The sequence below is a fragment of the Enhydra lutris genome, unplaced genomic scaffold (genome assembly GCF_002288905.1).
Source record: "Enhydra lutris kenyoni isolate GAN:26980312 unplaced genomic scaffold, ASM228890v2 scaffoldscaffold10, whole genome shotgun sequence".
NCBI lineage: Eukaryota > Metazoa > Chordata > Mammalia > Carnivora > Mustelidae > Enhydra > Enhydra lutris.
In genome coordinates, this window is record NW_019154094.1 from 38,510,757 (window position 1) to 38,537,877 (window position 27,121).

A 27,121-nucleotide genomic window follows, 5' to 3' on the forward strand; every position below is an offset into this window, starting at 1 on the left:
AAAAAAAAAAAAAGAGGGGAGCAAGTTGGCAAATAGCTGTGTCTCTGACACTAGGAAAAATAAAGTTGAACTTTTTTTTTTTTTTATTCATTGTAATGAACTTTCCACTTCTGATACTCTTGATATAGAATTACATTTTTCAAGTCCTGGTAGCCCCAAAGACAAACTTATCTCTTAAGTCTTCATAGAGCCTTTAAAAATAAGCGAATATAACTGGTGATTCTCCAAGAAAGATATAAAGCCTGCAGTGTTCCACAAATAATATTATTTAAAATATTGCTATTATTTTTCAAGATATCCTTTCTGGGATAAATGTCTCTATGAATACAGTTAGAAACTAATCTCCTGAATTATTAGTCTGAACCTATTCCATAGTACATATTTTATAGTGGTCATAATATTTTCACGGCCTTTTTTAAGTACTATAAAAAATAACAAATTTGTAAAGTAGCAGGTTATAAAGTTAATATGAGAAAATGAATTGCCTTGTAAAGTAAGTATTGTAAAATGTTAATGTAAGGATCTAGTTGGTGGGTTCACTGTAAAGTTCTTTCAACCTTTTACTATGTTTAAAATTTTTCATGATAGAAAGTTGGAAAGTAATAAAACCACAACAAAACCAAGAATAGCTTTTACATATACAACCAAAACCCAATAAGAAATACATAGCAAAGAAAATTGTATTTATAATAGCAAAAAGAGATGAAATACCTAGGCTAACTTTTCAAGAAGCACGCAAAATCTTTATTTTGAGAAATAGTTAAACACTTAAGGAAGCAAAGTAGACTTGACCAAGAGGAAAGAAAAAGGTAGGGAGACTCACCTTCATAAAGATCTGTTCTAGTTTATTTATAAATATGGTATAAACCCAATAAATGTACCATCAAGTTTTTTCCTCAAGCTATATAAGTAATTAATAAAGTTCATTTCAATAAATAAAAATAACCAGGAAACTTGGAAGAGAAAAGAATAATTTTGTGTAAAAATGTCTAAGTCTACCAGTTCTAAAACTGTTACCCCATAAAATTGAATCCTAGCATTGGTGCATGAATAGACAAACCAAACAATGAAATTGATTTTTAAAATCCAGAAATAGACCTAATTACATACAGAAATTTAGTATAGAATGAAGGCACCACCTCAAATTTGTGACAGAAGATAAGCTGTTGTATGTTATAAGTGAATAGCTATATGGAAAAAGATAAAATTTAGATTTATTCTTCACTCTGTACACCAAATACATTTGAAATGGATCAAATATCTAACTTTTTTTTTTTTTTTTTGAGAGGGAGTGAGAGAAAAAACATGCACATGAGCAGGGGTAGGGGAGGAGAGCCAGAGAGAAAGGGAGAGAGAGAATCTTAGCAGGCTCCACTCTCAGGGCAGAACTCAAAGTGGGGCTTGTTCTCATAATCCTGAGATCATGACCTGAACCAAAATCAAGAGTCAGATGCTTAATCAACTGAGCCACTCAGGTGCTCCTTAAATATCTAACATTTGTTTTAAAAGATTATATTTATTTATTTTTGATAGAAAGAGGATGAGCAGGGGAGACAGAGGGAGAAGCAGACTCCCCACTGAACAGGGAGCCAAATGTGAAACTCGATCTCAGGACCCTGAGATCATGACCTGAGCTGAAGGCAGATGTTTAACCAACTGGGCTACCCAGGAGCCCTAAAATATCTAACTTTTAGAAGCAAAATTGTGCAAGTATTAGAAAAAGATATAGGTGGAATCTTCTTTGTTCTGAGAGTGGGAATTTATAACCTAGAAGTTAAAAAAAAGAAAACTTGTTTTAAAAAATTTTATATTGAGAGGCTGCTGGGAAGGTGGTGGGGTAGGAAGACCCTGGGCTCACCTTATGTGGCGTGGCCACCTAGAGAACTCACACATCAGCATAAATAATCCAGAAAGCAACCTGAAGACTGGCAGAACAGACTCTCAGCTGCCAGATATAAACAAGAGGCCACAGTGAAATCCAACCCCTCAGATATGCCTTGGCAGGATTCCATCAAAGCAGTGCCTCAAACCTGGTAGGGTGCAAGCAGCCCAGACAAGGGCCAGCACCACTCTAAGGAGAGGTGAGGGGAAGATAACCACACACCAGTCTGACTGCAACCCCAGCAGTAGCCTAGGGCATGTAGCTGGCCTGACTACAGGCCCCACCCACCAATAAATCTTCTCAGGGGACAACACAGGGAAAGTGCACAGCAGTTTGGTGCTACCTCATCTCTGGTAAACACCTGGTCTGACTCAACTCAAACCCAAGGCAGCCTTGTACTAGCCCACTGACACCACAGGCACCAGCATCTGCCCAACGAGAGAGCATCACAGGCTGGACTGAAGGCAAGCACAGCTCTGTCTCGATAGTAGGACACCCCTGTAGCAACGCACATAGGAGACACCACTGAAGCACCATTTTCCGGTGAAATGGAGACATTACACTATGGGGCACTACAGGACCTCTACTTCATAAAGCCACTATGTTCAAGTGCAGGAGATATATCTGACTTTCCTAACACATAGAAACCGATACAGCAATAGATAAAATGAGTCAGAGGAATATGTCCCAAATGAAAGAGCAAAATAAAATCAGAGCAAGAGACCTAAACAAAATGGAGATAAGTAATAGTCTGACAGTGAATTTAAAGTAATGCTCATAAAGATACTCACTAGAATTGAAAAAGGAGTGCAGGGCCTCCATGAGACCCTCCACAAAAAGATAGGAGACCTAAAAAAAAAAAAAGACCCTATTAGAGATAATGAACTTACTAACTGAAATTAAAAATAGACCACCTGGAATAAGTAACAAACAAGAGGAAATAAAAGAATGGATCAGCAACCTGGAAGACAGAGTGATGGAAAATAATCAAGCTGAGTGGATGAGAGGGAAAAAAATATGCAAGATGAGAATAGACCCAAAGAACTCAGTAATATTGTCAAGCATAATAGTCAGATGATAGTGATCCCAGAAGAAGAGTAAAGGGGGCAGAAGAAATATTTGAAGAAATAATAGCTGAAAACCTGAATCTGGGGAAGGAAAGAGAAATCCAGATCCAGGAGGCACAGAAAGCTCTCAACAAAACCAACCCAAAGACATCTGCACCGAGACACAGAGTAAATAAGATTGTCAAAAGTAGTAATAAAGAGAGAATTTTAAAAGAAGAGAAAGGAAAGCAGTTGCATACAAGGGAAACCCCATAAGTCAATCAGTGGATTTTTCAGCAGAAACTTTATAGTTCAGAAGGGAGTGGCATGATATTTTCAAAGTGCTAAATGGAAAAAAACAAAATCTATAGCCAAGGGTACTCTATCCAGCAAGGTTTTCATTCAGAATAGAAGGAGAGATAGTTTCCCAGAAAACAAAAGTAAAAGAATTCATGGCCAGGAGCAAAACCAGTCACATCCACATCACACATGATGGCACTGGCCTATGGGTCCCAAATCCAGTCCAGCCACCCTCCTGCCCAAGTCAGCGTGCACTGCCTGCCACCTGCTCAATGCCAAGTCAACACACCTTTACCTCAGAATGACAAGGACTCAAACTGACACTCTTCCCCTCAAATTCCAGCCTCTGTGCTCAAGTTTGTGCACAAAAGTTGGCATAATTACAACAGCAGAATGAAGCAATCCAGTGACACTAATTCCATGGAATATATAATGGATAAAAGGAGTGTGCTAGCCTGAGAACATCAATAAGCACATCAAAGAACCGAACATACAGCATGTTCCTGGTTCTTAAACCCATTTGTACCCCAATGTTCCTAGGAGCAATGGCTACAGTCGCCAAATTGTGGAAAGAACCAAGATGCCCTTCAACAGACAAATGGATAAAGAAGATATGGTCCATATATACAATGGAGTATTATGCCTCCATCAGAGAGGATAAATACCCAACTTTTGTATCAACATAGATGGGACTGGAAGAGATTATGCTGAGTGAAATAAGTCCAGCAGAGAGAGTCAATTATTATATGGTTTCACTTACTTGTGGAGCATAAGGAATAACATGGAGAACATTGGGAGATGGAGAGGAAGAGTGAGTTGGAGGAAATTGGAGGGGGAGACAAACCATGAGAGACTTTGGACTCTGAGAAACAAACTGAAGGTTTTGGAGGGGAGGGGGGGAGGGGGTTGGGTGAGCCTGGTGGTGAATATTAAGGAGGGCATGTATTGCATGGAGCACTGGGTGTGGTGCATAAATAATGAAATTTGGAACACTGAAAAAAATTAAATTAAAAAAGAAATAAAATTTTTAAAGGAAAGGAAAGAAAGAAAGAAACTCAGGAAAAATAAAACAAGATGAAATCAGAGAGGGAGACAAGCCATGAGACTCTTAATCACAGGAAACAAACTGAGTGTTACTGGAAGAGAGAGTAGTGGAGGGATGGGGTAACTGGGTGATGGGTTTTAAGGGAAGCGCACATGATGTAATGAGCACTGGGTGTTTTATAAGACAAATGAATCACTGACCTCTCTACCTCTGAAACTAATATTATACTCTATGTTAATTAATTGAATTTAAAATAACAAAACTGAAAAGAAAGAAAATTTTATATCTAAAAATTTTATTTGGAAAAGAAGTATATAAAGAAAGTAAGTAAAAATGACCAACTAGGAATAAGACTTACAAGTTAATCACAGAATTAATGTTTCTAATTTTAAAAAGCCTGTAAAAATAGACAAGGAAATGACCAAGTTTTATAAAAGTTGGTTGCTTTATGAACAGTTTACAGAAAAATAAATACAATGGTTCTTAGTCATATGCACAAATGTTCATCCTCCCCTATACTATGAAAATTGCAAATGAAAATATACTGTAGAGGTGCTTCACATGTATCTATATGATTGATAAAATCAGGTTCCACAATATACTTTGATTGAGGTCCTTAGGAAATGATCACTCTCAGCCTTTGTTGGTAGGAGAGCAAATAGTATAATCTCACCCTAGAGAATGTGTCAGTATTTAGCAAAAAATACATATAAACTTACCCTTTAACAAACCAATCCCTATCTCAGACTCTACCACCAAAATAAGTAAAAAATTGAAAAACAATTTTTTTAAAGATTTTATTTTTTTATTTGACAGACAGAGATCACAAGTAGTCAGAGAGGCAGGCAGAGAGAGAGAAAGAGGGAGGCAGGCTTCCTGCCAAGCAGAGAGCCCAATGTGGGGCTGGATCCAAGGCCCCTGGGATCATGACCTGAGCTGAAGGCAGAGGCTTTAACCCACTGAGCCACCCAGGTGCCCTGAAAAACAATTTTCAAAAGGCTATTCACATATTTAGAGTGTTAGACACGATATTTTAAAAACATTATAGTATTGAATAGAGCAAATGAATCTTCAGAACGGTATCATTAAGAACCAGTAAGCATGTAAGCAGTAAGAATTAGGTTGATTGATATTTAAATGAGATATATAGAGAGATACTTATGTATAGATAGATACTTATGTCTCTATAGCCATATAAAACAGAGTGGCTACCTTATAAGATACTAATGTGTAGTCTGAAAAGGAAAAATACAAATTCAAGCAAATTTGGGAAATTGTTCTTAGACATTATAATTTTTCTCATAACATTAAGTGCTTTGGAAAAGTCTGTTGACAAATCTAAAAATATGTAATGCAGTGTCTATCAAGAATCTTTTCTTTTGCAGGGGTAAGTTTTGGGGTTGTAGAATTCCTCTTGTTTGTTCACTATAGAAGTGTGCCGTAGAAAACAATTTGGGAAATATTGCTGTGAAAGTGAAATTCAATCTGTGGATAATTATTCTTCCTAAAGGATCAAGAAGTCTAAAGAGAGTTCCTGGTATCATGTGGTTAATGAATGCATAATTTAATACAAGTATTGTTTAGAATCTACTAAACATTAAATATTGTATTTGCTTTTGGTGACATAAGGGGAAGAAAGAAAAAATTCTGGGAAACTGGTAGAACATTAAAATATAGTGCTACTATTAATTTTATAATAAAGATTTGAAATTTTTCTTGAAAATCCTTAAATGTTATTGAGGGACTAAGTATAGGCAACCATTGTATCATGCCAGAGAGAGAAAATTAGGTTGTGATGAATGACAGCAGGAGGCAAGATGTTTCTGGCAAAGACTAGAACATGAGCAAATGTAACTTAACATTAGAGTCAATAGTATTCAGAAAAAAAAGAGCACCCTGTCTGGAACAACTACGACGACAAAAAATTATAGGGAAATGTTTGTGTAAGTCCATCCTAGTAAGAAGAATATGGGCTTTGGAGTTGGACAAATTTGACCTGTCATAATCACTCTAGTGATTATTCCCAAGTGGTCTTGGGAAGTAATTTAATCTCTATTAAGGCTGACCTTTTCTATCTGTACAGTAAGGATAAATAATATTTAACCCATAAAGTAAGAATGAAATAAAAATAACATATAACATTTCTAACACAGTGAAGGGCATTTAATGTCACTTCTTCTTATTAGGCAGATCAGGGCAAAGTGATGAGCATCCTCATTTGTCAAGGGAAAGAATTTGAATTTTGTTTTGTAGGCAATGAAGAACCATGGAAGAATTCTGAGCATGAGGGTGAGGTGATAAGCTCTGTTGTTTGGAAAGATGAATATGGAGGAATGAATAGATGAAGAGAGGCATCTAGCATTGCATCCTAATGGAAGATGAGAAGGGCATAATGGGGCTCATAGTGTGGCTACAACTGTTAAGTATTACTTAGCTAGAATTCATAGAACTTGGCTCCTCATTAGATAATGTGAGGGTGGAGAGTAAGAAAGGAAGGAATAAAAAACAAATGTAGCCCGAGCACCTGAGTTGCCAGTAATACCAAACACTGAGCCAGACAAAAGACGGAGTAGGTATATAGAAAAAGATTGAAATTTAGGTGCAGAATTCAGTTTGTTTTCTATCATTTTCCTTTTGATCTATCACCTTTATAGAGTGAGTGAACTTTGAAGATTTGAATATTGAAGTCCAGTCTTTAATCCCAGCAATCCCTTTATTCTATGGAACTGCTATATTTGATCAGTGTGTTGGCTTATTACAAAAGCTGTCATTGTGATCTTTTGGAGTATGCTTCTAAAATTTATCTATTACATGAAAAAGATTAATGCTACCAAGTCAAATACCAAACTATCAAAACAACTTAATATGGTAGCCAAACGTATATATGTACTTTGCACAATTGTATCCCCCAAAACATTGTTTGTTTTAAGTATAGTTTAAAGTAAATGCAAATGTAGACATTTTACTCAACACCAATCTTTCTGTGTGTGTGTTTCTTGTTTTAATGTGCAGGACAGGAGAGAATTGGAAAAGATTCCAACTATGAACAGGAAGGTAAAGTTCAGTTTGTGATTGATGCAGTCTATGCAATGGCTCATGCCCTCCATCATATGAACAAAGATCTCTGTGCTGACTACCGAGGTGTCTGTCCAGAGATGGAGCAAGCTGGGGGCAAGAAGTTGTTGAAGTATATCCGCAATGTTAATTTCAATGGTGAGTCTCTAAATAACCATGTTTTTGGAATTCTAAGTGTTGGCATAGTGTGTTTCCTAAGTTATGTAGTTGAATTATTTATTGCAAAAACCCAGTTGTTTATATGACTTCAAATGGCCAATTCAATATATGAACGATGAGTAAATGAATGAATGAGTGAATATTTGGGAGCTATGGTTTGTCTTCTCTTCCCCAAAATAGAAAGATACTTGCAGAAAGCTAGATTCTTCCTCCGTGAATATCCGTAGGAGTGGGAAGGGGAAGAGGAAAGAAAAGGAACCATTGCTCCAGGTGTCTGTGTCAATTGAAATAATGATTGTGAATTGCCACAGTAACTACATTCCAGATTATGCACATTCCTGTTACAAATTGTTTACCTAAAAGGGTAGGAAAAATGGGCAAATAGGGTAGTGGGAGAAATACCACTTCTCTGATAGTATCTTTCATATAGTATTGACTCTTATAACATTTAAACACATCACGTATCAAAAACTAAACAGTTAAAATAAACTAAATGTGGCTTGCATTAGTCAGTTTTCCAGAGAGGTAGAACCAATAGGATATATATAGATATACAGAAGAGAGTAACTTACAGAAATTGGCTCACGTTATTATGGAGAGAGGGAAGTCCCACTACCTTCTGTCTGCAAGCTGGAGAGCCAGGGAAGTTGGTATTGTAATTCAGTCCAAGTGTAAACACCTAAGAAATGGAGGGCTTGTGGTTTAAGTCCTGATCTGAGTCCAAAAGCCAGACACCTGGGAGCACCAGTATCTGAGGGCAGGAGAAGGCACAGGTCTCACCTCAAGAAGAGACAGTGAATTGGCCCTTCCTCTGTCTTCCTGCTCTAGCCAGAGCCTTAGAGACTGAACGATGTCCCCCCTACTTTGGGGAAGGACACCTGCTGTATTCAGTTTATCAATTCAGATACTAATCTTTTTCAGATATACCCTCATTAGACACACCCAGAAATAGTATTTTACTGGCTATCTGGGCATCTCAGTTAAGGCAACACAGAAAGTTAACCATCACGTAGGTATAACACAAAATTCAATATAGAGAGTAATAAATAAATTTAACTATGTCACAAATGAGTGATGTAACCATGCTGAGGGGTTTGAGGAATAAAAAATGAGCACAGGTAGTTTCAGAATACAGTTTGACTATATGCTATTTAAGACCAAGACAAAAATAGATATACACAACTATTGCATAATAGCTAGTAAACTTGTGGGTTCACAATTCTGAAAATAATTTATGTATGTAAGAGGACTCAGAGAATAATGAAGCATATTGTAGATAATGAGCGCTAGGTTTCTTACAGTCAGAAAAAAAATTACTAGTAAGAATGAGAGAGAACTGGAAGGAATGCTGTGTTGTGTTTGGATAGGAGATACCTGCATGCATAGCTTTCTTTCTTTCTTTTTCTTTTTTGAGTTATTTATTTTGAGAGAGAGAGTGTGTGTTTGAGCAAGGTGGGGGATTATGGGAGAAGGACGGGGCAGAGGGAGAGAAACCTCAAGTAGACTCCCCACTGAGCATGGAGCCCAACATGGGGCTCCATCCCAGGACCCTGAGCTCATGGTCTGAGCTGAAATTAAGTCAGATGCTCAACCGACTGACACCCAGGTGCACCAGAACTCATAGCTTTTAATATGCCTGAAGATAAGTAGATAGAGAAATAGATGTGTGTATGTTATATATATATACATGTCTGTGTTGCCTAGTTCTGGCCACTGAAAGGGCTAGGAGCAATGACACCCTGGTAGAAAAGATGACACCTAGTACCCACATCCTATTTATATAGACACTATCCATTAAAAAGCATGAGGGCTGTCTAGAATAACTGTAGAGTCAAGGGCCAGGACATTTAAAAGATGATTTATTTTCAGCATAACAGTATTCATTGTTTTTGTGCCACACCCAGTGCTCCATGCAGTCTGTGCCCTCTCTAATACACACCACCTGGTTAAAAGATGAGTCTGAAGCATCATGTTATGTCAGAAAGTATGAGAGTGCTCAAAAACTGATAGGGGGATTATGAAAGAGCCCAGGAACCAACTTGAAGGAGACCACACTTGCCAATTGGAGGGCAATAATGGATTATACTAACAGAATGAAACAAACATCTATGAGTCCATACTGATAGAAATAAATAACCGAACTGAATACATAAGTGCAGAAGAAGTATAATGCAATGATAGATGGCAGTGCAAAATCACCATTTTGCAAGGACCCCTCTACTAATTGTTCCAAGTAGGAATCATCAGTGGATACTAAAATTATTGGGATATAGTATGATCAGAAACAAGGCCTCTGCATGGCCTCATGGTACCTTCCACCAAGAAACATTAATTGCAAAGGGAAAAAGAATAGCTTAACAGTGGAGAAACCTGGAAGACAGACAGCACCTAAACAAGATAATCAAGGTTAACATCACCAATACTGAACCTTAGTGACATCACTTACCTTTGATACCCTATGAATGTTACAACATCACTTCTGAGGTCTTATAGCTAAAAATGGGTAACTTCACTCTAATCACAAGGAAGCATCAGAGAAATCCAAATTGAAGGATGTTTTTTAGAGTAACTGATGGGTACTCTTTAAGACTTTCCAAGTTAAGATAAAGATAGAGGAGGAATTATTCCAGACTGAAGAGACTAAGGAGACATTACTATTAATGTAATATGGGAACACTGATTGATCCTATACTAAAGGGCATTAATGGGACAATGAAGAATTTTTTAATTGTCATTTTATTTTATTCTTTTCATCATGATAAGTATACTCACTCTTTAATTCCCATCATCTATTTAACCCATTCCGCCATCACTTCCCCTCTGTAACTGTCACTTGGTTCTGTTTCTTGGTTTGCGTCTCTTTATTTCCTTTGCTCATTTGTTTTGTTTCTTAAATTCCACATGAGTGAAATCATATAGCATTTATTTCACTGACTGACTTATTTCACTCAGCCTTATACTCTCTAGTCCATCCATGTCATTGCAAACAGCAAGATTTCTGGGGCGCCTGGGTGGCTCAGTGGATTAAGCCTCTGCCTTCAGCTCAGGTCATGATCTCAGGATCCTGGGATGGAGCCCCCCATTGGGCTTTCTGCTCAGCGGGAGCCTGCTTCCCCCACCCCATCTCTCTGCCTGCCTCTCTGCCTACTTGTGATCTCTGTCTGTCAAATAAATAAATAAATCCTTAAAAAATTTTTAAAAAAATGCAAAACACGTCTCAATTAAAAAAAAAACAGCAAGATTTCATTCTTTTTTATGGCTGAAAAATATTGCATTCTATATACATACCACATCTTCTTTCCATTCATCTATCAATAAACACGGGCTAATTCCATAATTTGGCTATTGTCGATAATGCTGATATAAACATAGGTGTGCATGTATCTCTTTGAATTAGTGTCTTTGTATTTTGGGATAAATACCCGATATTGAGATTACTGGATCATAGGGTCATTCTATTTTTAATTTTTGAGGAACCTCCATACTGTTTTTCACAGTGACTGAACCGGTTTGCTTTCCCTCTAACAGTACCAGAGGGTTCCCTTGTTTTTACATCCTCACCAACACTTGTTGTTTCTTGAGTTTTTTTTATTTTGGCCCTTCTGACAGGTATGAGAAATTTTGATTTGCATTTCCCTGATGGTGAGTGATGTTGAGCATCTTTTCATGTGTCTGTTGACCATCTGTATGTCTTCTTTGGAGAAATGTCTGCTCATGTCTTCTGCCCAGTTTTAAAATGGACTATTTTTAGGGTCTTGAGTTTTATATATTTTAGATACTAATTCTTTAATGGATGTGTCATTTTCAAACATCTTCTCCCATTCCGTAGATTGCCTTTTAGTTTGTTGATTGTGAGAACTTTTTAAAATTGCATATGTTTCAAATAGTATTAAATCAATGTTTATTTCCTGAATTAGATTATTATGTTATGGTTTAAAAAATCATCTTCTCTTCTTGTAAATAATAATCCATTTAAGCTCACAATACTGCGTCAGTCATTCAGGAGTTACCTTGCAGGTGGACAAAGGGGAACCATATCCAATTTTGGAACTAATAGTTTCTTAGTTAAGATGGAGACAAAAATGACCGTATATAAAACCAGAAAAACAGTTTAACCACAAATAATCTTTTGTTGTTGTTTTTTCCAAATTCTAAGAATATCTTAAAATACATAATTCCCCAGAACTAAATGCATATAAACTCTATTATTTATCAAACAGAACTGCTTATCATATGTGTTATGGTCAGTTTGTGGTTTTGCATTCTGGTCTGTGGATGTGCTTGGCCATTTTTACCCTACTAACGAAAAAGTTGATTTTAAAAATGTTCTTTGTGACTTTTCCCTGACTCTTCTAGGTTTCTGTAGACTCATTTAGTCAAGACTGTCTTTCCCGCTGATGAGCCGGAGGGACTGGACAAAGGGTTTTCAAATGATTACTATGAACCAAAACCTGTGCTATGTACTTCACTTGTATTGGCTGGCTTAAATTTCAAAACACAAAATTGTTTAGATTCTCTTGTTTTCCTTAATTTTTTATAGATAAGGAAATTCATAGAGAAATTAAGAACAATGATGTTCAAAGACACATATGTAGTGATGATGCTACATACTTGGTCCCTAGGTTCCTAACTCCACAGCTTTCTCCCTTGACTACTATTTAAGTGTCTGAGAAGAAGGGTTTACTGCATCATTCCTGCTGACAGAATGGAGACTTTTTTGCACGTTTTATGGAGGATTTTGATTTTTCTTTGTCTCAGTAAGCTTAATTGTGCTCTTATGTTACTTTAGTTTGAAGTTTTTGTACCCCTGGGAGTTTTGTTCCAGACCAGTAGAGTATACAATTTAATAACTCTGAAATTCACATTTACCAAAGCATCAATTTAGGAAGTAAGAAAATGCCCTGAAAGTATTGTTACAGGTTCACCAAGTACTTAACCTCCTTTTATGCACCAAGAGAAAAGATGGCTAATTTTTTCTTCATTACTTACAGCCATTTTTTCCTGCATCCCAAATGAATGCAGTGACCTGAGCCTAAATTTGATTTAGTTATCTCTGTGTTGGCCCATCCAACTCAATATCACTACTTGCAGATGTAAATTTAACAAATTTGTTATCCACATATCTAATCTTAGAGAATTGCTGTATCATGAAAGTAGTTAACCTGAAATGTGTCTGTATCTACATGTGTTAGTTTCCAGAGAACAAATCAGATTGTGCTATGTTTTGTAAGAAAGACACATCTCATGTGTTCTTGAAAAATGAGGTTAGCTTTCCTTTGTTGAGAGGTAAGATCTAGGTTCCCTCCCCTTGAATCTGAGTGAGCCTATGACTAATGCAGAAGTGACACCATGTGATTTCTGAGGCATAAAAGTAACGGGACTGCTGCCTGATACTCTTGGAACATTAGTATTATGGAAACAGCTAGCATGTTGGGAGGAAGCCAAGAACTCAAACAGGCCATATGAGGGTATGGCAGCCATAGCCCCAGCTGAGATCCCAGCTGACAGCCAACATCAATTATCAGGCATGTGAGCTTCAAGCTGCCCCCACTGACATGAGGACCAGAGAGGTGATGTCCCTACCAAGCCCAGCTCAAATTTCAAAATACAGGTCGTCATTATTTGGAGCACTAATTTTTAGGGTGGTTTGTTGAGTAGCAATAGATGATTAAACACAAATCAGTGCTGCATTTCTGGAATCTGGGTATGGGGGGTAAAGTGAGAGAAAAAAGTAAATACCTTGATGCAAAGGACTCTCACCATCTGGGCAATCTAGATCCCAAATTCTGCTCTGGAAGAAAGGAATTTGATTCAGATACTCTAATTCAGTAGAGGAGATTGATGACAAATACCTTCTGTCATCTGGTTTCCTCTCAATGTCCTAGCTTGGCAAGGGGCCCTATTTCCTTCACCATTCTATGCTTGTGTCCTGGCCCTGATAGCTGTGGACATTTCTGCAGAGGATCACTTCTCTTTTGATAACTTCTTTCTCTTTTCTGGACTTCTTTGATTTTTTTTTAAAAATATAGTCTTCAAGTCTTCATTAAACATAATCCCCTTTGTTCTCTTTTAAGAAATTCAGGGATGCTGTTAAATAGGAGCTATGGCACAAGAAAGCCCTGGAAATAATAAGCCTGTTGCATTATAGAATCCATCAAAAAGGTCAAAGCCACACAATATGCTATTAAAGTCATCACTTAGATAAAGTATTCAGCTCTTCTGCCTTAATTTTTTTTAAAGCATGAACTTTAATGAGAATGGAAAGGGCATGACAAGAATCATTTCTCCTAACAAAGATTGTAAGAAGAGAGAAAGATTAGGAAGTGTGTCTAATTTTGATGAATATTTAGCTGGTGAGCTAGAGATCCTTTGGAGCCCCAGGCCTCCAATATTCTTGCTCTCTCTTCTCAAAGACTATGAAAAGCTCAAGTCATATTATTTAATGAATAGAAGCTGTTGAATTACAGCAAAGCACAACATGAATCCTAGTATCCAATGTGAAAGAAAAGAAAGGTGAGCATATGAATATTAATATCTTCCTGCAAAATGATAGGATTCTCATCTTCTTGCTAATAACATGTGGAATCCAGATTTTCTTTCTTCTCCTTATACTTAGAATGCTCACTGAAAGCAGAAAGTCAGTATTAAAAAGCTGTTTTTGTTATTGATGTTGTGTGTGTGTGTGTATGTGTTTTCACCTCTCTACTGGAAAAGCTTATGTTGATTAGCATACAGAGCTGGCTTAAGAGCTTTCTATTATGATAAAATTGGGTGCCTTTGTGGGCTCTGGGGATAGTGTTTAGGTAAGACAAAGGAGGAGCAAATTGAAATAGTGCCCTTGGCCACACGAAGATGCACCCACTAACTCAAGTTGGTGAGACCAGAGTAATGTTGTTTATAGATCACAGCTCATCTTCAGAATGGGCTCTCATCTAATCTTTAGAAAATAAAAAAAAAGTTTACATTAATGGAGAAATTCAAATAAGATATGAATTAGGAGAGACAACTTTGGTGCACAACAGACTGAATATCTAAAGATGGGTGTTCTGGTCTTGAGATACCAACAAATAAAACGACGATAATTCTCGCTCCTGGCCACCTTGGCATCTACTCTTTGTGGGGCTGTCCCTCACCTAAGGCAGGAAGATGGTGGCCGGGAGAAGATGAAAAGGCCACTGGGATCAATAAACCTAGGCTCCAGCTTGTTGTGAAAAGTGGGAAGTGCAGACTCTCAAAACAATCAGACATGGCAAAGCGAAGCATGCCATCATCACCAACTGCCCAGTTCTGAGGAAATCAGAAATAGAGTACTATGCCCTGTGGCTAGAACTGGTGTACATCATCACTACAGTGGTAATAATATTGAGATGGGCACAGCATGTGGGAAATACTACAGAGTAAGCACACTGGTTATCATTAATCCAGGTGATTCTGCTCTCATTAGAAGCATGCCAGGACAGGCTGGTGAAAAGTAAATCACACAAATTTTTTCTTTAATAAAACTGGCCAGAGCTTGTTTTTAAAACAAAAACAATAAACAAAATCATTCCCGTCTCTTAAGCATTTGTTACATGAGAGGCATAGAACTAAGCAGTTTATATACTTAATTACACTAAATCCTCAATCCTCACTAACCCCATGAGAAAGGTAGCATCAGGGATATTCAGAACCTGAAGGAGACTGAATAACATAACTGTCACACTTAGGAGGTGGTTCCTGGAATTTAAACCCCTTCTTCGGGATTCCAAAGCCAGTTATTAAGCACTATTTTAGTTTAGTTAGCTGAGTCACTCTGGGGCAAGGAACTTCTCCCTTTTAAACCTACGTATACTTTGTCACCTGTAAAATTAGCAAGTTTGATGTTCTGTGTTCTCCAGCTCTTTATTAGTTTCATATTGCTGCCTTAAAAAATACCATAAATTTAGTGGCTTAAACAACATATATTTATTTATGATCTTACAGTTCTGTAGTTTGGGAGTCTGACACAGGTCTCACCGGGCTTTGTTAAGGTGAAGGCAGGGCTGGTTCCTTCTGTGGGCTGTAGGGGAAAAAAATCTGTTTCTTTGATTTTTCTAGCTTGTGAGAGCCCACTTGGCCTTCTGGGATCATGAACCTTTCCTCACGTCACTTTAACTCCTTGGTTTGACCATCACAAATCCTTCCTCCTCTGAGTTCTGTTCCCTCGTTCCTAGAGGGATCATTATGATTTCTCCAAGGTTACCCAAATAATCCAAGATCGTTTTCTCCCATCTCAAGATTCCTAATCATATCTCCAGAAATCTCTCATTTCGTATGATAACATTCATAGGTTCTGGGGATTAGGATATGGAAATATTTGGGGAGCCACTACTGAGACTACTATAAGCTCCATTTTTTTTTTCCATTTTCAATAACAAAGTATCATAAAATCCTATGCTCGGCAGTTGTAGGATGGTATGGAGTTCTGTAGCTGTTTCTGTATCCTGCCTATATTTTGAATTCCCTCTTCCACTAGAGGTAAGCTTCAGCATAGGATTGCAATTCTGTATGTCTCTGATGACCTAATATATTGTCACTCTGTTTGGACCCATTTCCTAACTCTGTTCTTGTGTTGAGTGATTATTCATGTGTGGTCACTCAGCACCATGCCTGCTTCCCTAAGTATAGGTGCTTTTTTTCTTTTTTTTCTTCCTGTTTTAAGCTTGATTATTCTTTTCCAGTTAACATGTCTTTTATCCCCCACCCCCCACCCTGTGCATGTTATTGATGCAAATACCATGTTGGCCCAGCTTCTGCAGAAGGTAATGACTTTGCTAATCAAATGCAGAACTCTGTCATCTTAAATTTATAATGAAAATTATCAAAAGAGCTTCATGCTCATTATCTGAATTTACCCTACCCCTCTCCAACAAAAAATAGCAAAATGAACTTCTGTTCTTAGTGATTCAGCTTATAAATGATCCTTAATTTCCTTGTAAAAGACAGAAAATAGATCGTTTCCTCTGCGAAATATCAATCCAGTATTAACTTAGAGTACAGATACCAGTCACATACCTTCAGGCCAGTGGTGTTCATCCTATTTCCAAGGGATCATGAGAGAAACAGCACTCAGTTTGCCAACTCTTGAATCCTTTATAACTGTTGCTGAAAGTAACCCAAACCCACATCTTTCATTCTCTGTGTATGATTTGCCAGTTGGTCCATGTGGTTAATACTAAGGAGCTTTTCACTCACATCTAACTTTCAAAGGTTACACACAGACACACACCCTCTCTCTCTCTAAATAAATGTATTCATCTTTTTAAGTTGACTTCAGTGTCTAATTCTGCCAAAATAATGGGTTTCAATTAAGACCCACATTTTAAAGAAGACCCACATAGCAGATTGAAAAAAAAATTATTAAATACTTTCCATGTACATTGGTAAGCATTTTAGACTGGTTATATAAATTAGACATGGTCAGCAATAAATATGTTCAAATGTGATCAATATCCAAGTACATATTTAAGTAAACTTTTTGGTTTAGTTGCTTTTTAATTCTCTTAGATTTCTTTTTTAAAAAATGTATTATTTTTGAAATGATTCTTTATTAACCACATTTGATAATTAAGTGGAAACTAAAATAATAATACAACTTTAGATGGTCTCTGGGAAATAATGCATTTAATTTTCTCCACAAGGGGGGAAGATTAGCATAAAATATCAAGAAATATTGAGATATAGAACTGTTGAAAGGGGGAGGTAGGTCACCTGCCCTCCTTCTCTAGTAAGCATCCACAGGCCACAGTGATGATTTGCCCATGGGGTTATCCATTGCCCATTTAGGGGGAACCTATTAAACAATGTGATTATCTACTAGCTACCTTGCTTATCAGCAGGTCTCCAGACCATCAGCCAAGGCATAAGAGGTAGACGGAATCTTGATTATAAAATCTGGCATTTTCTTGTCTTCCTCAGGTAGTGCAGGCACCCCAGTAATGTTTAACAAAAATGGGGATGCTCCTGGGCGTTACGACATCTTTCAGTACCAGACCACGAACACCACCAACCCTGGTTACCGCCTGATTGGGCAGTGGACAGATGAACTTCAGCTCAACGTGAGTACTACTTATCCCCTTCCTTTGTTCATGTGATGAATGGACAGACTTTTGATGTGCTCAGTCTGGCAAGCATTCTTGTTTTTATGTTTGTGTGGATATATATGTGGGCATGCATCCTGTTAAAATCATCTACAGGGATTGATAATCCATAATAATGTAAGAGTGATGGTTATGATGATTATGATGATAAATGTGTGCTTTGAATTTGTACTGGGTATTATACTCAGCTCTTACAGGAATGATCTTATTTAGCCTGAGGCTTGAATTGCTTAACAAACAAGTTCCATGCTAATACTTTAAAAGATCCTTCTCTTGGTCAGATTTTCTTTTTTCTTTCTTCTTTTCTTCTTCATATGGTGATGTATTTTTTTTTCATTTAGAACATTTTAGTGAGTCACTTTGGATTTTACTGAGATTCTCTGAGTAATTGCAATGTTAACATCCATAACCTCTTCCTCTTCGGTCAAACATAACCTTGAGTAAGTGGCCACTTCCTTGTGCAAGGTTAGGTCAAAGTGCACCAGCCAGAGACCATCAGTTGGTCATCTGTAGTCAGACACAGTTAGGTTTATTTAACTTTTAGTTGCATGAAGTTTGCTCCTGCCAGCAAAACCTCTTCATGATGAAGGAGTTTCGATGTCATTTATTATATGTTTGGAGCTGAGATGGGTGATTTTCAGGAGGTTTAGGGAAATGACTAGTTTGGCTTGGGCCCTCTTAGGAAATAGACACAAGTTGATGATAGTACACCTTTGTGATTTTTGTGTAGAGGATGGGGAGATAAAGGCTAAGCAAGAGTTGTCACTTAAAAGAGAAATAATAGGCACTTTGGAGAACTGAAGAAGGGAGAAGTTATATTTGTGGTTGCAGAGTATCCTTCTTTCTGTCTAGTTTCAGACCCAGTTGCGGAGTGGCCTTGTTTTTGTCTTGTTCCACCACAGTCATTGAGTGGCTTTGTCTGATTATCGTTTATATTCTGCAGAAGTTGTTGAGGTTCTGTTTGGAATGGGCCCGCCTCCATGTTACCTAACAGCTTTCTTGCCATTTACATTTTTTTTCATTTCTTAATATTTTAGGTTCAACATTAATTGGTGTGCTTCTCATAATATTTACAATGTCCTACTTAAAATTACTATTAATTTAAATAAATCTACCAATCTTCACAGACAGTAAAGAACACGAACTATGGTCCATCCACCCTGGCTGAGCCAAACCCAGCTGGAGCTCAGCAACTCATGTATCCCATTATTTTCCTCCTCTCCTGAAAGGGTTCTTAAACAGGTCATGCCCCAGTCTGGTGCTTGGGGTCCTGGAACCCAGTGCAGCAGAAGTTGGAGAAGTAAGGGCATTGTGGGGCCTCTGTGCTCAGGTGTACTTGAGAGGGTTATGCTTCAAGAGGTTCTGCAGCAGGCCCCTTCCTGCAGTGGTGTGGTGGGTGGCTACACTGGGCAAGACTTATAAATTGGGTAGAACATCCCAACTTCATAAATATTACAGTATATACAAATACGTGATTTTCTTTGGTCCAGCAGGTTCCTGAATTATTCTGGTTTCTTCAGAGAAATGGGACCAATGGAGTAGATGATAGATAGTTAGATTATAGGAAGATGGCTCATTCAGCTATGAAGGATGAGAAGCCCCAAAATGTCTAATTTGCAAGCCAGAGACCCAGGAGAGTTAATGGTGTAAGTTCCACTCTGAATGTGAAGTAAGGGGAAGACTGATGTTCTAATGTAAAGATAGGCTGAGAGGATTCTTTCTGACTCATCCTTTTTGTTGTATTTCAGCATTCAAGTTTGTTGAGACCTACTCACATTAGGGAGGGCAATATGTTTTACTCACTATACCAGTTTAAATATTCATCTCATTCAGAAACACCCTTACAGACACACCTAAAATACTGCTTAATCAAATGGTTGGGTACCCCATGTACATAAAATGAATGATCACAGGCCCCATCTCAGAAAATTCCTTCTAATATCTCTTACAAAGATGGGTATTGTGTTGTTTGCTTTTATCAATCCATACCTTTAGAAGGCACTTTGGAAATTATTGAGAGAAGGGTTTCTTGAGAGTAGAATACAGAATTAATGTCATAGGGTGGGGGTTTTGGGTCATAGTTTCTAAGAGAGGATTTTTCATAAGTGGGGGGTGGAGTGGGGGTTGGTGAGGCCACCAGAGGCCAGTTACCTCATTTGCACATTGCTCTGGCCTAGCTCTGTTTATACCTGTCCAGTTCTCCCTCTCCTGAGATCTCCCATCCAAGTGAGTTCACACAATGATTGGGTCCAAAGGATTGTGATCCGGCATCTGAGAATGGATGGAGCCAACCAGCCAGTGCAAGCCATGGCTGGGATAAGAGCTGAGTACTTTTTCTTTTAGCAAAGAAAAAGCTAAAGTTATGCTGAACTTAAAGCATACTAAACTCGTGAGCAAAAAGAGAACATGAAAGCAGAGCAAGCAAATAAACAAAATTCAGCTGGTAATCTCAAGGGGTAGTAATCAAAAGCAGAATCAAAGTAGCATAACCTGGCTGACATAGCCAAAGTATGTTTTGAATGGGTGTTGCCTGTGGGATACAAAGATGAATCAGCCTGAACTAAAGGTAGAGAATCAAAGTCTGTGCTATGCATGTGAACTTCTCAGCGCTTAATTATAAGACCCACAAGATTATATAGGTGTATTTACCTTTTGCTAGCATAACCCCTGTACCGGTGTTAAATTCCTGGCGTTGTGTAGTTTGTCCATACAAAACAATCCCAACCATGCTTTGCCAACTCCAGATATTACCTAGGAAATTCTTAAGCCCACAATTTTTAAGAACCAAAATCAACAACAATTTTATTTTTTTTTTATTTGCTGTGTATTTTGTCCTTCATAAAAATTGCATTTGAGGGGCGCCTGGGTGGCTCAGTGGGCTGGGGCCTCTGCCTTCGGCTCAGGTCGTGATCCCAGGGTCCTGGGATCGAGCCCCACGTCGGGCTCTCTGCTCTGCCGGGAGCCTGCTTCCTCCTCTCTCTCTGCCTACCTCTCTGACTACTTGTGATCTCTGTCAAATAAATAAATAAAATATTAAGGAAAAAAATTGCATTTGATTAGCCATTTAACAAGTTTTTGTTTGTTTCTAATGCATCTGTGATATGATAAGCATCTCAGGAGGCAATGGGTACACAGTGGGAGAGGAAAATAAACATGGTCGCTATTCTCACAAAATTGATGGTCTTGGATTGGAGGTGCATGAGACACAAGTAAACAGATGTATATATGGTGATTTGAAAGTGTGAGAAGAGGCATAAAGCAGGGAGAGTAGTGGAGGTGAAGAGAGCCCTCCCAGATGAGAAGCCAGCAGTGTGAGGAATAGGAAAGATCCACCAAGCAGGTCAGGAGGCTGCTGTGGCAATGGCGTGACTAAGCGAGAGGGGAGAGAGAGGTGGTAGGAGAGGTCAGAACCATTGCTAAGACACATAGCATGAAGACCCTTGCAGGCTATGCTAAAACATTTGTAAATTTTATTCGGAGTGAATTTAAATGTCATTGAGAACTGTTAAGCAGGGGAGTGACTGGATCAAATTTAGGAATAATTAATTTGTCTACTAAGAAGGTAATGAATTGGAAGGGGCAAGAGTGGGAGAGGAAGACCAACTGAGAGTTGATTTTAGCTGTCAAGTGAAATAGGATGGTTAATGAAGGGGGTTCTCAAACCTCAGCAGGTAGCAGGATCATCCAGAGCGTTTGTGAAAGCACAGATTGCTATTCCACACCCCAACACCCCCCTGCCGGCCAGAGTTTCTAATTCATGTGGTGTCTGTCTTGACCACCTAGAGAGCCCCCAGATGTGGGGCAGCAGTGGAGTGGAAGCTGGTGGTACCTGTGGGGAAAGGATTTATGCAAGGCAGAGCAAAGGAGATAGAAATTTTTGGAATACCCTGCAAGGGATCCATGGGAAGGATAGCAAAGGAGAAACTGTCTGCAATGGGGCAGTAGGTGGGGCTGTTTTAAAGGGGGAAGGTGAGGAGGTATGGGGACTTAGGGAACTGTGCCTGGTGGTAAACAGTCCATTGGTCAGTGAGCGCCTATGGATATCTTGAGGTGGATCTCCTGATGAGCCTGTCTGTATTCAGCCAAGTGGTCTCACACAGGCCCCTTTGCCTTGATCAAGTTTTCATTGCTCAAGCCTGTTGCCTGAAAGCAGCCTCTGTGACTCAGAGGGTCTCAGAGTGGAAGGAGGCTCAAATATCTGCCTTTCTAAGAGCCTCTGTGTAATGCTGATGGCACTTTGAGGTCACTGGCTTAGAGAGTGTGCTGATAGTAGTGTTGTAATGAAGTAAGTAGAAACACATGTGTGGATAAGACATAAAATACACATGTGTGTATATATTTACGTGTGTGTGTGTGTCTGTATAAATATTCTTCCTCTTAGATATATATATCTTAGAGGAACAATAGCAAAATTTAGTGATGGATTCAGTGCTGGGGTTGAAGGAAAAATAAAAGTCAAAAGTGAACCCCATGTTTATAACTTGAGAGGCTATGAGGATGATAGCCACATAAGATTAGGAAGGCTACTCAGAGTGGGTGGGAAAGGGGGGTAAATCTGAGAATCCTGAGTTAGTGCTCTTAAATGTTCGAGAGCCAAAATGAACTGGATAGAAATCTGAAACTCTGAAAACAGTTTTGGTCTATAGTTATTAAAAAACAAAACAACCCACCAAAATCCAGTTAGTTGTTAACCTATAAATAACATTTAAAGCCATTAAAGAAAGAGAAAAGAGAATAGCCAAGAACCCAAGGTCTTGAAAACCTCATAGGAAATGGTACAGGTCCTTTCCAACTACTCCAAATATTACACAACTTGAAATACTCTGTTTCGTGAAAGTTAGGACAAACACACACTTTGGTTTTGTGTTTGTTACTGGAAGCCAATCAGGGAGATCAAGCATTAGGTGGGAACATCTTTTATTCTACTTTTTCATGCTGAAAGTGCTGTGTTACAAAGAGCAGACAAGACACCTGAATTCTCGCGTCACCCAGTAGCATATGCTTGGTCCTACATGCAACCTGAAGGTATGGATGACTGAGCCAGGGTGTTCAGAATGGCGAGAGGAATGGGTTAATTCAGTTTAGGATGGTAGCTAGAATAACTGGCCTTGATAGGCGATCAGCCTGTTGACACCTTTTATGGGATTCTTAGGATATCAGTAAATTGACAAAAGAGGGGAAAAGTAGACTATCCAGAGGGGACTCCTGCACCATATCCTGGACAGCCAGAGCTAGGCCCAGGTGCCTACCAATGGTTGATATCTTACCCAGCACCACCCTGTCCATAAGGTTCCTTTTGTTATAATTACTCTCAGTTAAAAATTCTATTAAGAGTGTAATTCAGGCAAACTTAGTTTCATAGGTTTGCTTTCTTGCAGTCGACAGAACAAAACAAAGCATTTCAAGTGACAAGTGTACTTCTCATTTACAAAGACTCGGGGGTACTCTTGCAATCCCCAGTTAGATCTAATCTCTAGCAAAGGCAATTTTCACAAGTGCTGTTTCTGTGGTCAGTGATTGCAAATGAGTTTCTGAGCCAAGAAATCAGAGTTTTAAGAATCCAGTCTATCAACCAGACAGCTCTGCTGTTCTTTATCTGGACTTTAGGTGCCTAAGAGTGTGCTGCTCATTAGGGAATGCCATCGTGCATCCTTACTACCTGTTGGATAGGCCCAGGGGTCTGTCTGCTCTGTGGGCTAAGAGATGAGCACATGATTTGCTACTAGGATATTTCTGCATGAACAAGAATTCATCAGAAGGGAATCTTAAAGAGCAAAGCTGTTTACTCTCCCCATTGCAACCTCCATGGACATAATCCTGACTTATTTTCTCAGGCTTGTATTCTACTATACAGAGATTCCATAAAACATTATGCCTAGCAGAAAAGCAGGAAAAGGGATAATGCAACAAAGAGACATCTGCAGTGTGTCAGAAAGGATGATAGCTAATAGAGATGCTAGGATAAGGAGGGGCTGGCCCTGTACCTGCTGTTCGTGGACTAGGATAAGGGGTCTATAATGAATATATTGCATCTAAAAGGCTTAGATATTGTATAATTTAATTTTTGTATTTACATTTGATCTATATTTGAGTTGGAATTGAAGGATAAATTGTGTTCCCAGGATGGAGAAGAAAAAAACACGTTTTAAAATGCATAATGCAGTATCATTTAAAAATTGGCATCAGGGACTCTGTCAGGAGAAAGGAAAAAATGAAATGTAGATTTTTTTAAAATTTGAAATGTATGATGTGAAGTAAACTCTATATTTATTATGTGTATGAGAAATGAAGATGACTTTTGTCATCTTTCATTTATTTGCAATTAGTCGGAAATTAGATGTGCCCCCAAAATGTTAAAGTTTCAAATACCTGAAATTATTTCAAATACCAAAATGCTAATTAGAGTGTAAAAACAACAAGCATTCTTAGTAGGCATCTTCCTACGGGGAATTGCACTCCTTTTACAGAAAAGGCTCTGAATGAATATTACTTAACCTTTTCTGGATCCTCAAATCATCTGTCATTCTGTAAAATAGTACAACTTTGTGATCTTGTGAGGTATGTGAGCCTCGTTAGCTTTTTAAGTGATTTGTTCACTGTTGAACTTACTTTTCACCTAGAGACTGAAAGCTCCTGGAAGGTAGAACCCAAAATTAAGTCATTGTTTTTCATGACTTACTAGCAAGTACCTGGCATACGGTAGGCATTTGGGGTTTTTTGTTAATATATGAAACCATGTAAAGGAAATATGAACACTTTTTAATGACAGACATGACCTACAGCAAGCAACCATACTTCCTCTCTTTGGGAGGAGCCCCAGGTTTCCTTTCAGCCATATGATTTGTCCTGGAGAATTCCCAAGACCGGGAGTGAGATCTGATTCTATTTAAGCCAATTGCCAGGACCTTAGTAATAGGGTGTATGCTGAACTAAGCCATCCAATAGAAAGAATCACTAATCTGTCAGTACCAAGGAGTACGTGGGGTAATCTGAGGTACCAAGAAGCTCCTGTCCAATGGGTGTGACCCTTCAGACCCACAGGGAGCCATTTGGAGGCCACAGAGTTCCAGGGAAGCGGAGTCAAAACTTGGAGAGAAAAACTAGGTCCAGTTCACTGCCTTTGAGCCCTAGGAAACCACTGCTGGAAGCCACTTATAATGGTGTCTGGATTCTTCCATTATCAATAAATCAAAGGAATTTAAGTATGATACTTATTTATTGCAATATCATTCACTGTAGCCATCAAAATTTTAAAAAATAATTTCTCTTAATATGCCCAGATCAGAAAATAAAAAGCGCCTACCCTCAATAAGCAGAGTTATTTCCACATTTCATTAAATCGAGATGATCAAAATGTAATTTTTAAATGTTAAGATTTTGTTAAATATTGAGTCTTCCACAGCACTTAGAAGTTTGGCTCTCAGAGGCATCCGAAGACATAAAAAGTACAGTTGATTGCAGAAATCATTGTTTAATCAAATTACATATGCCACAATCAATACTTACTTACACCTGCCTATAAAACTACTAATCATGCTATTGTTCATAATTGCAACAGTAAAAATGTTTCAAAAATCTAATCATACTGATAATTTAGAGTATTGCCTGAGCTATGGGGTAATGGATAGCCATACTCACAGCAGTGTTGACAAGGGAAAAAAATATATGTAAGTTGTCAAAACTTAGAACTTCTTCAGCTTCAATTTATGGTCTTCTTTTATAGAATCACCTTAGTGTTCATCATAATTAATAGCACTTCTTTTACAATTTTTTGTTTTCTTGTTAAGACTGTAGGTTTCGAAGCAGACCTGATTAAATGGACCTGAGTCTCTGCTCTACTACTTACTAGCTGCAAAGCAGGATTACAGTAGCACAAATAGCTTAAGGTTATTGTTAGAATTAAATGTAGTGATATATGGAGTATACATAAAACCATGCCTGGCACAAAGTAAATATTCAGCTAATATTAGCCATAACAGCAATAATAATTGAATATCCGTAGTTTATAACATCATCTGTAACTGCTCAAAATGTCACTTTCTAGTGTTTAGCTACACTATTTTTTATACCCTAGTACATAATGCTTAGCTTATAAAAATGGCTTGTTCTATATTAACTAGATGAGGAGATGAACAGACCATTGAATTATACCATAAATTACCTAGGAGCAAGGATTTTCATTTTTAATGTAGAATTTCCAGTGTCTGTTAGATGGATAGGAGGATTTATCCAGAGTTCAACCCTAGTCAGAAATTCTGTATGATTTAGAGATCCATTCAAGAACTTGATTCACCAGACAGATGCCAGGTTCCATTTTATAAGTGGTATACAGGCTTGTTAAAATTGCAAAGATAGACTGTTTTGGTCTCTTTGGAAAAAGGGGGATGGGAGATGGTTTTATTTTGTTTCCATTGATTTTTCATTTATAAACCTACCTGTTGCTATTGAGAACAGTGGGATTATGGTCCTGAGGGATCAAGTGGGAGAGTCATTAGCTACTTTTGTGTTGGTGAAAGTAACTTAAAAATCAAGCCAATTGAAGTTGGTTCCATCCGCCACCTGCTTCTCTACCCTCTAATGCTACCCTAGTGATGGAGCCAAAGAAAAGAGGATTTGAGATCTGAAGATCTAGTTTATAATCATGCTCTTTGCAGTTCCTAGATCTATGAACCAGGACAAGGGAAGCTTCCCTGAAAAGATGACATTTCACGTGAAACCAAAGCAACAAGAGTTCTTTGCATTTGTTAGCATTTCTGAAACTGACAATAACAACTGTTTTCCAGTTGTCAGCCAGCTTGAGACAAGAAGTCGCAAACTGAATACAGACAGCAGATAGGTTTAGGAAGTTACTGATTTGGCAGTATTTTAGAAATCAAGAAATTTCATAAGAAAAACTATGTTTTGGGCTGTTCTTTTAAAAATCAGAAAACCTGGCAATAACAGATCTTTATCCCATGCTGTAACAGGTGTCTGGACCTAAGTAGCTGCTTCCCACTGAGCAAGGTGTATATTCTCCCAGGTTTCCACAGAACCCACCACTACCTTACTGCCATCAGCAGTGTGTTTCATTCACCCAATCTATATTTAGAATACATTCTAATTTATTTCCACTAATTTAGTTTGAGCATATGCTGGACGTTTTTCTCTGGAAATTTAAAAATCAACAATAATATATCGATACTATCAATGACCCAAAACACCTATTAATATGTAAAAACACTTTATTTAAAGGCTCAGGAAATATAGCCTGCAAGAGAAGGCTGCCTTAGTAAAGACAGTGCTTTTGTTCGGAAATGTGTATTTGTACATATTCTGAAACATTGAAAATGGAAGAAACAGGGGTGCCTGTGTGGCACAGTGGGTTAAGCCTCTGCCTTCAGCTCAGGTCATGATCTCAGGGTCCTGGGATCAAGCCCCACATCAGGCTCTCTGCTCAGCAGGGAGCCTGCTTCCCCATCTCTCTGCCTGCCTCTCTGCCTACTTGTGATCTCTCTCT

General features: G+C 38.2%; 1 protein-coding gene across 1 annotated transcript in view; it reads left to right on the forward strand.

Moving 5' to 3' along the window:
* LOC111144132 (glutamate metabotropic receptor 7) overlaps positions 1-27,121 on the forward strand; it is a 914,585-nt gene that overhangs the window by 657,677 nt on the left and 229,787 nt on the right. Inside the window, exons 6-7 of the mRNA XM_022498291.1 lie at positions 7,286-7,486; positions 17,444-17,583. Coding sequence (XP_022353999.1) covers positions 7,286-7,486; positions 17,444-17,583 — 341 coding nt within the window. The remainder of the gene's footprint in view (positions 1-7,285; positions 7,487-17,443; positions 17,584-27,121) is intronic.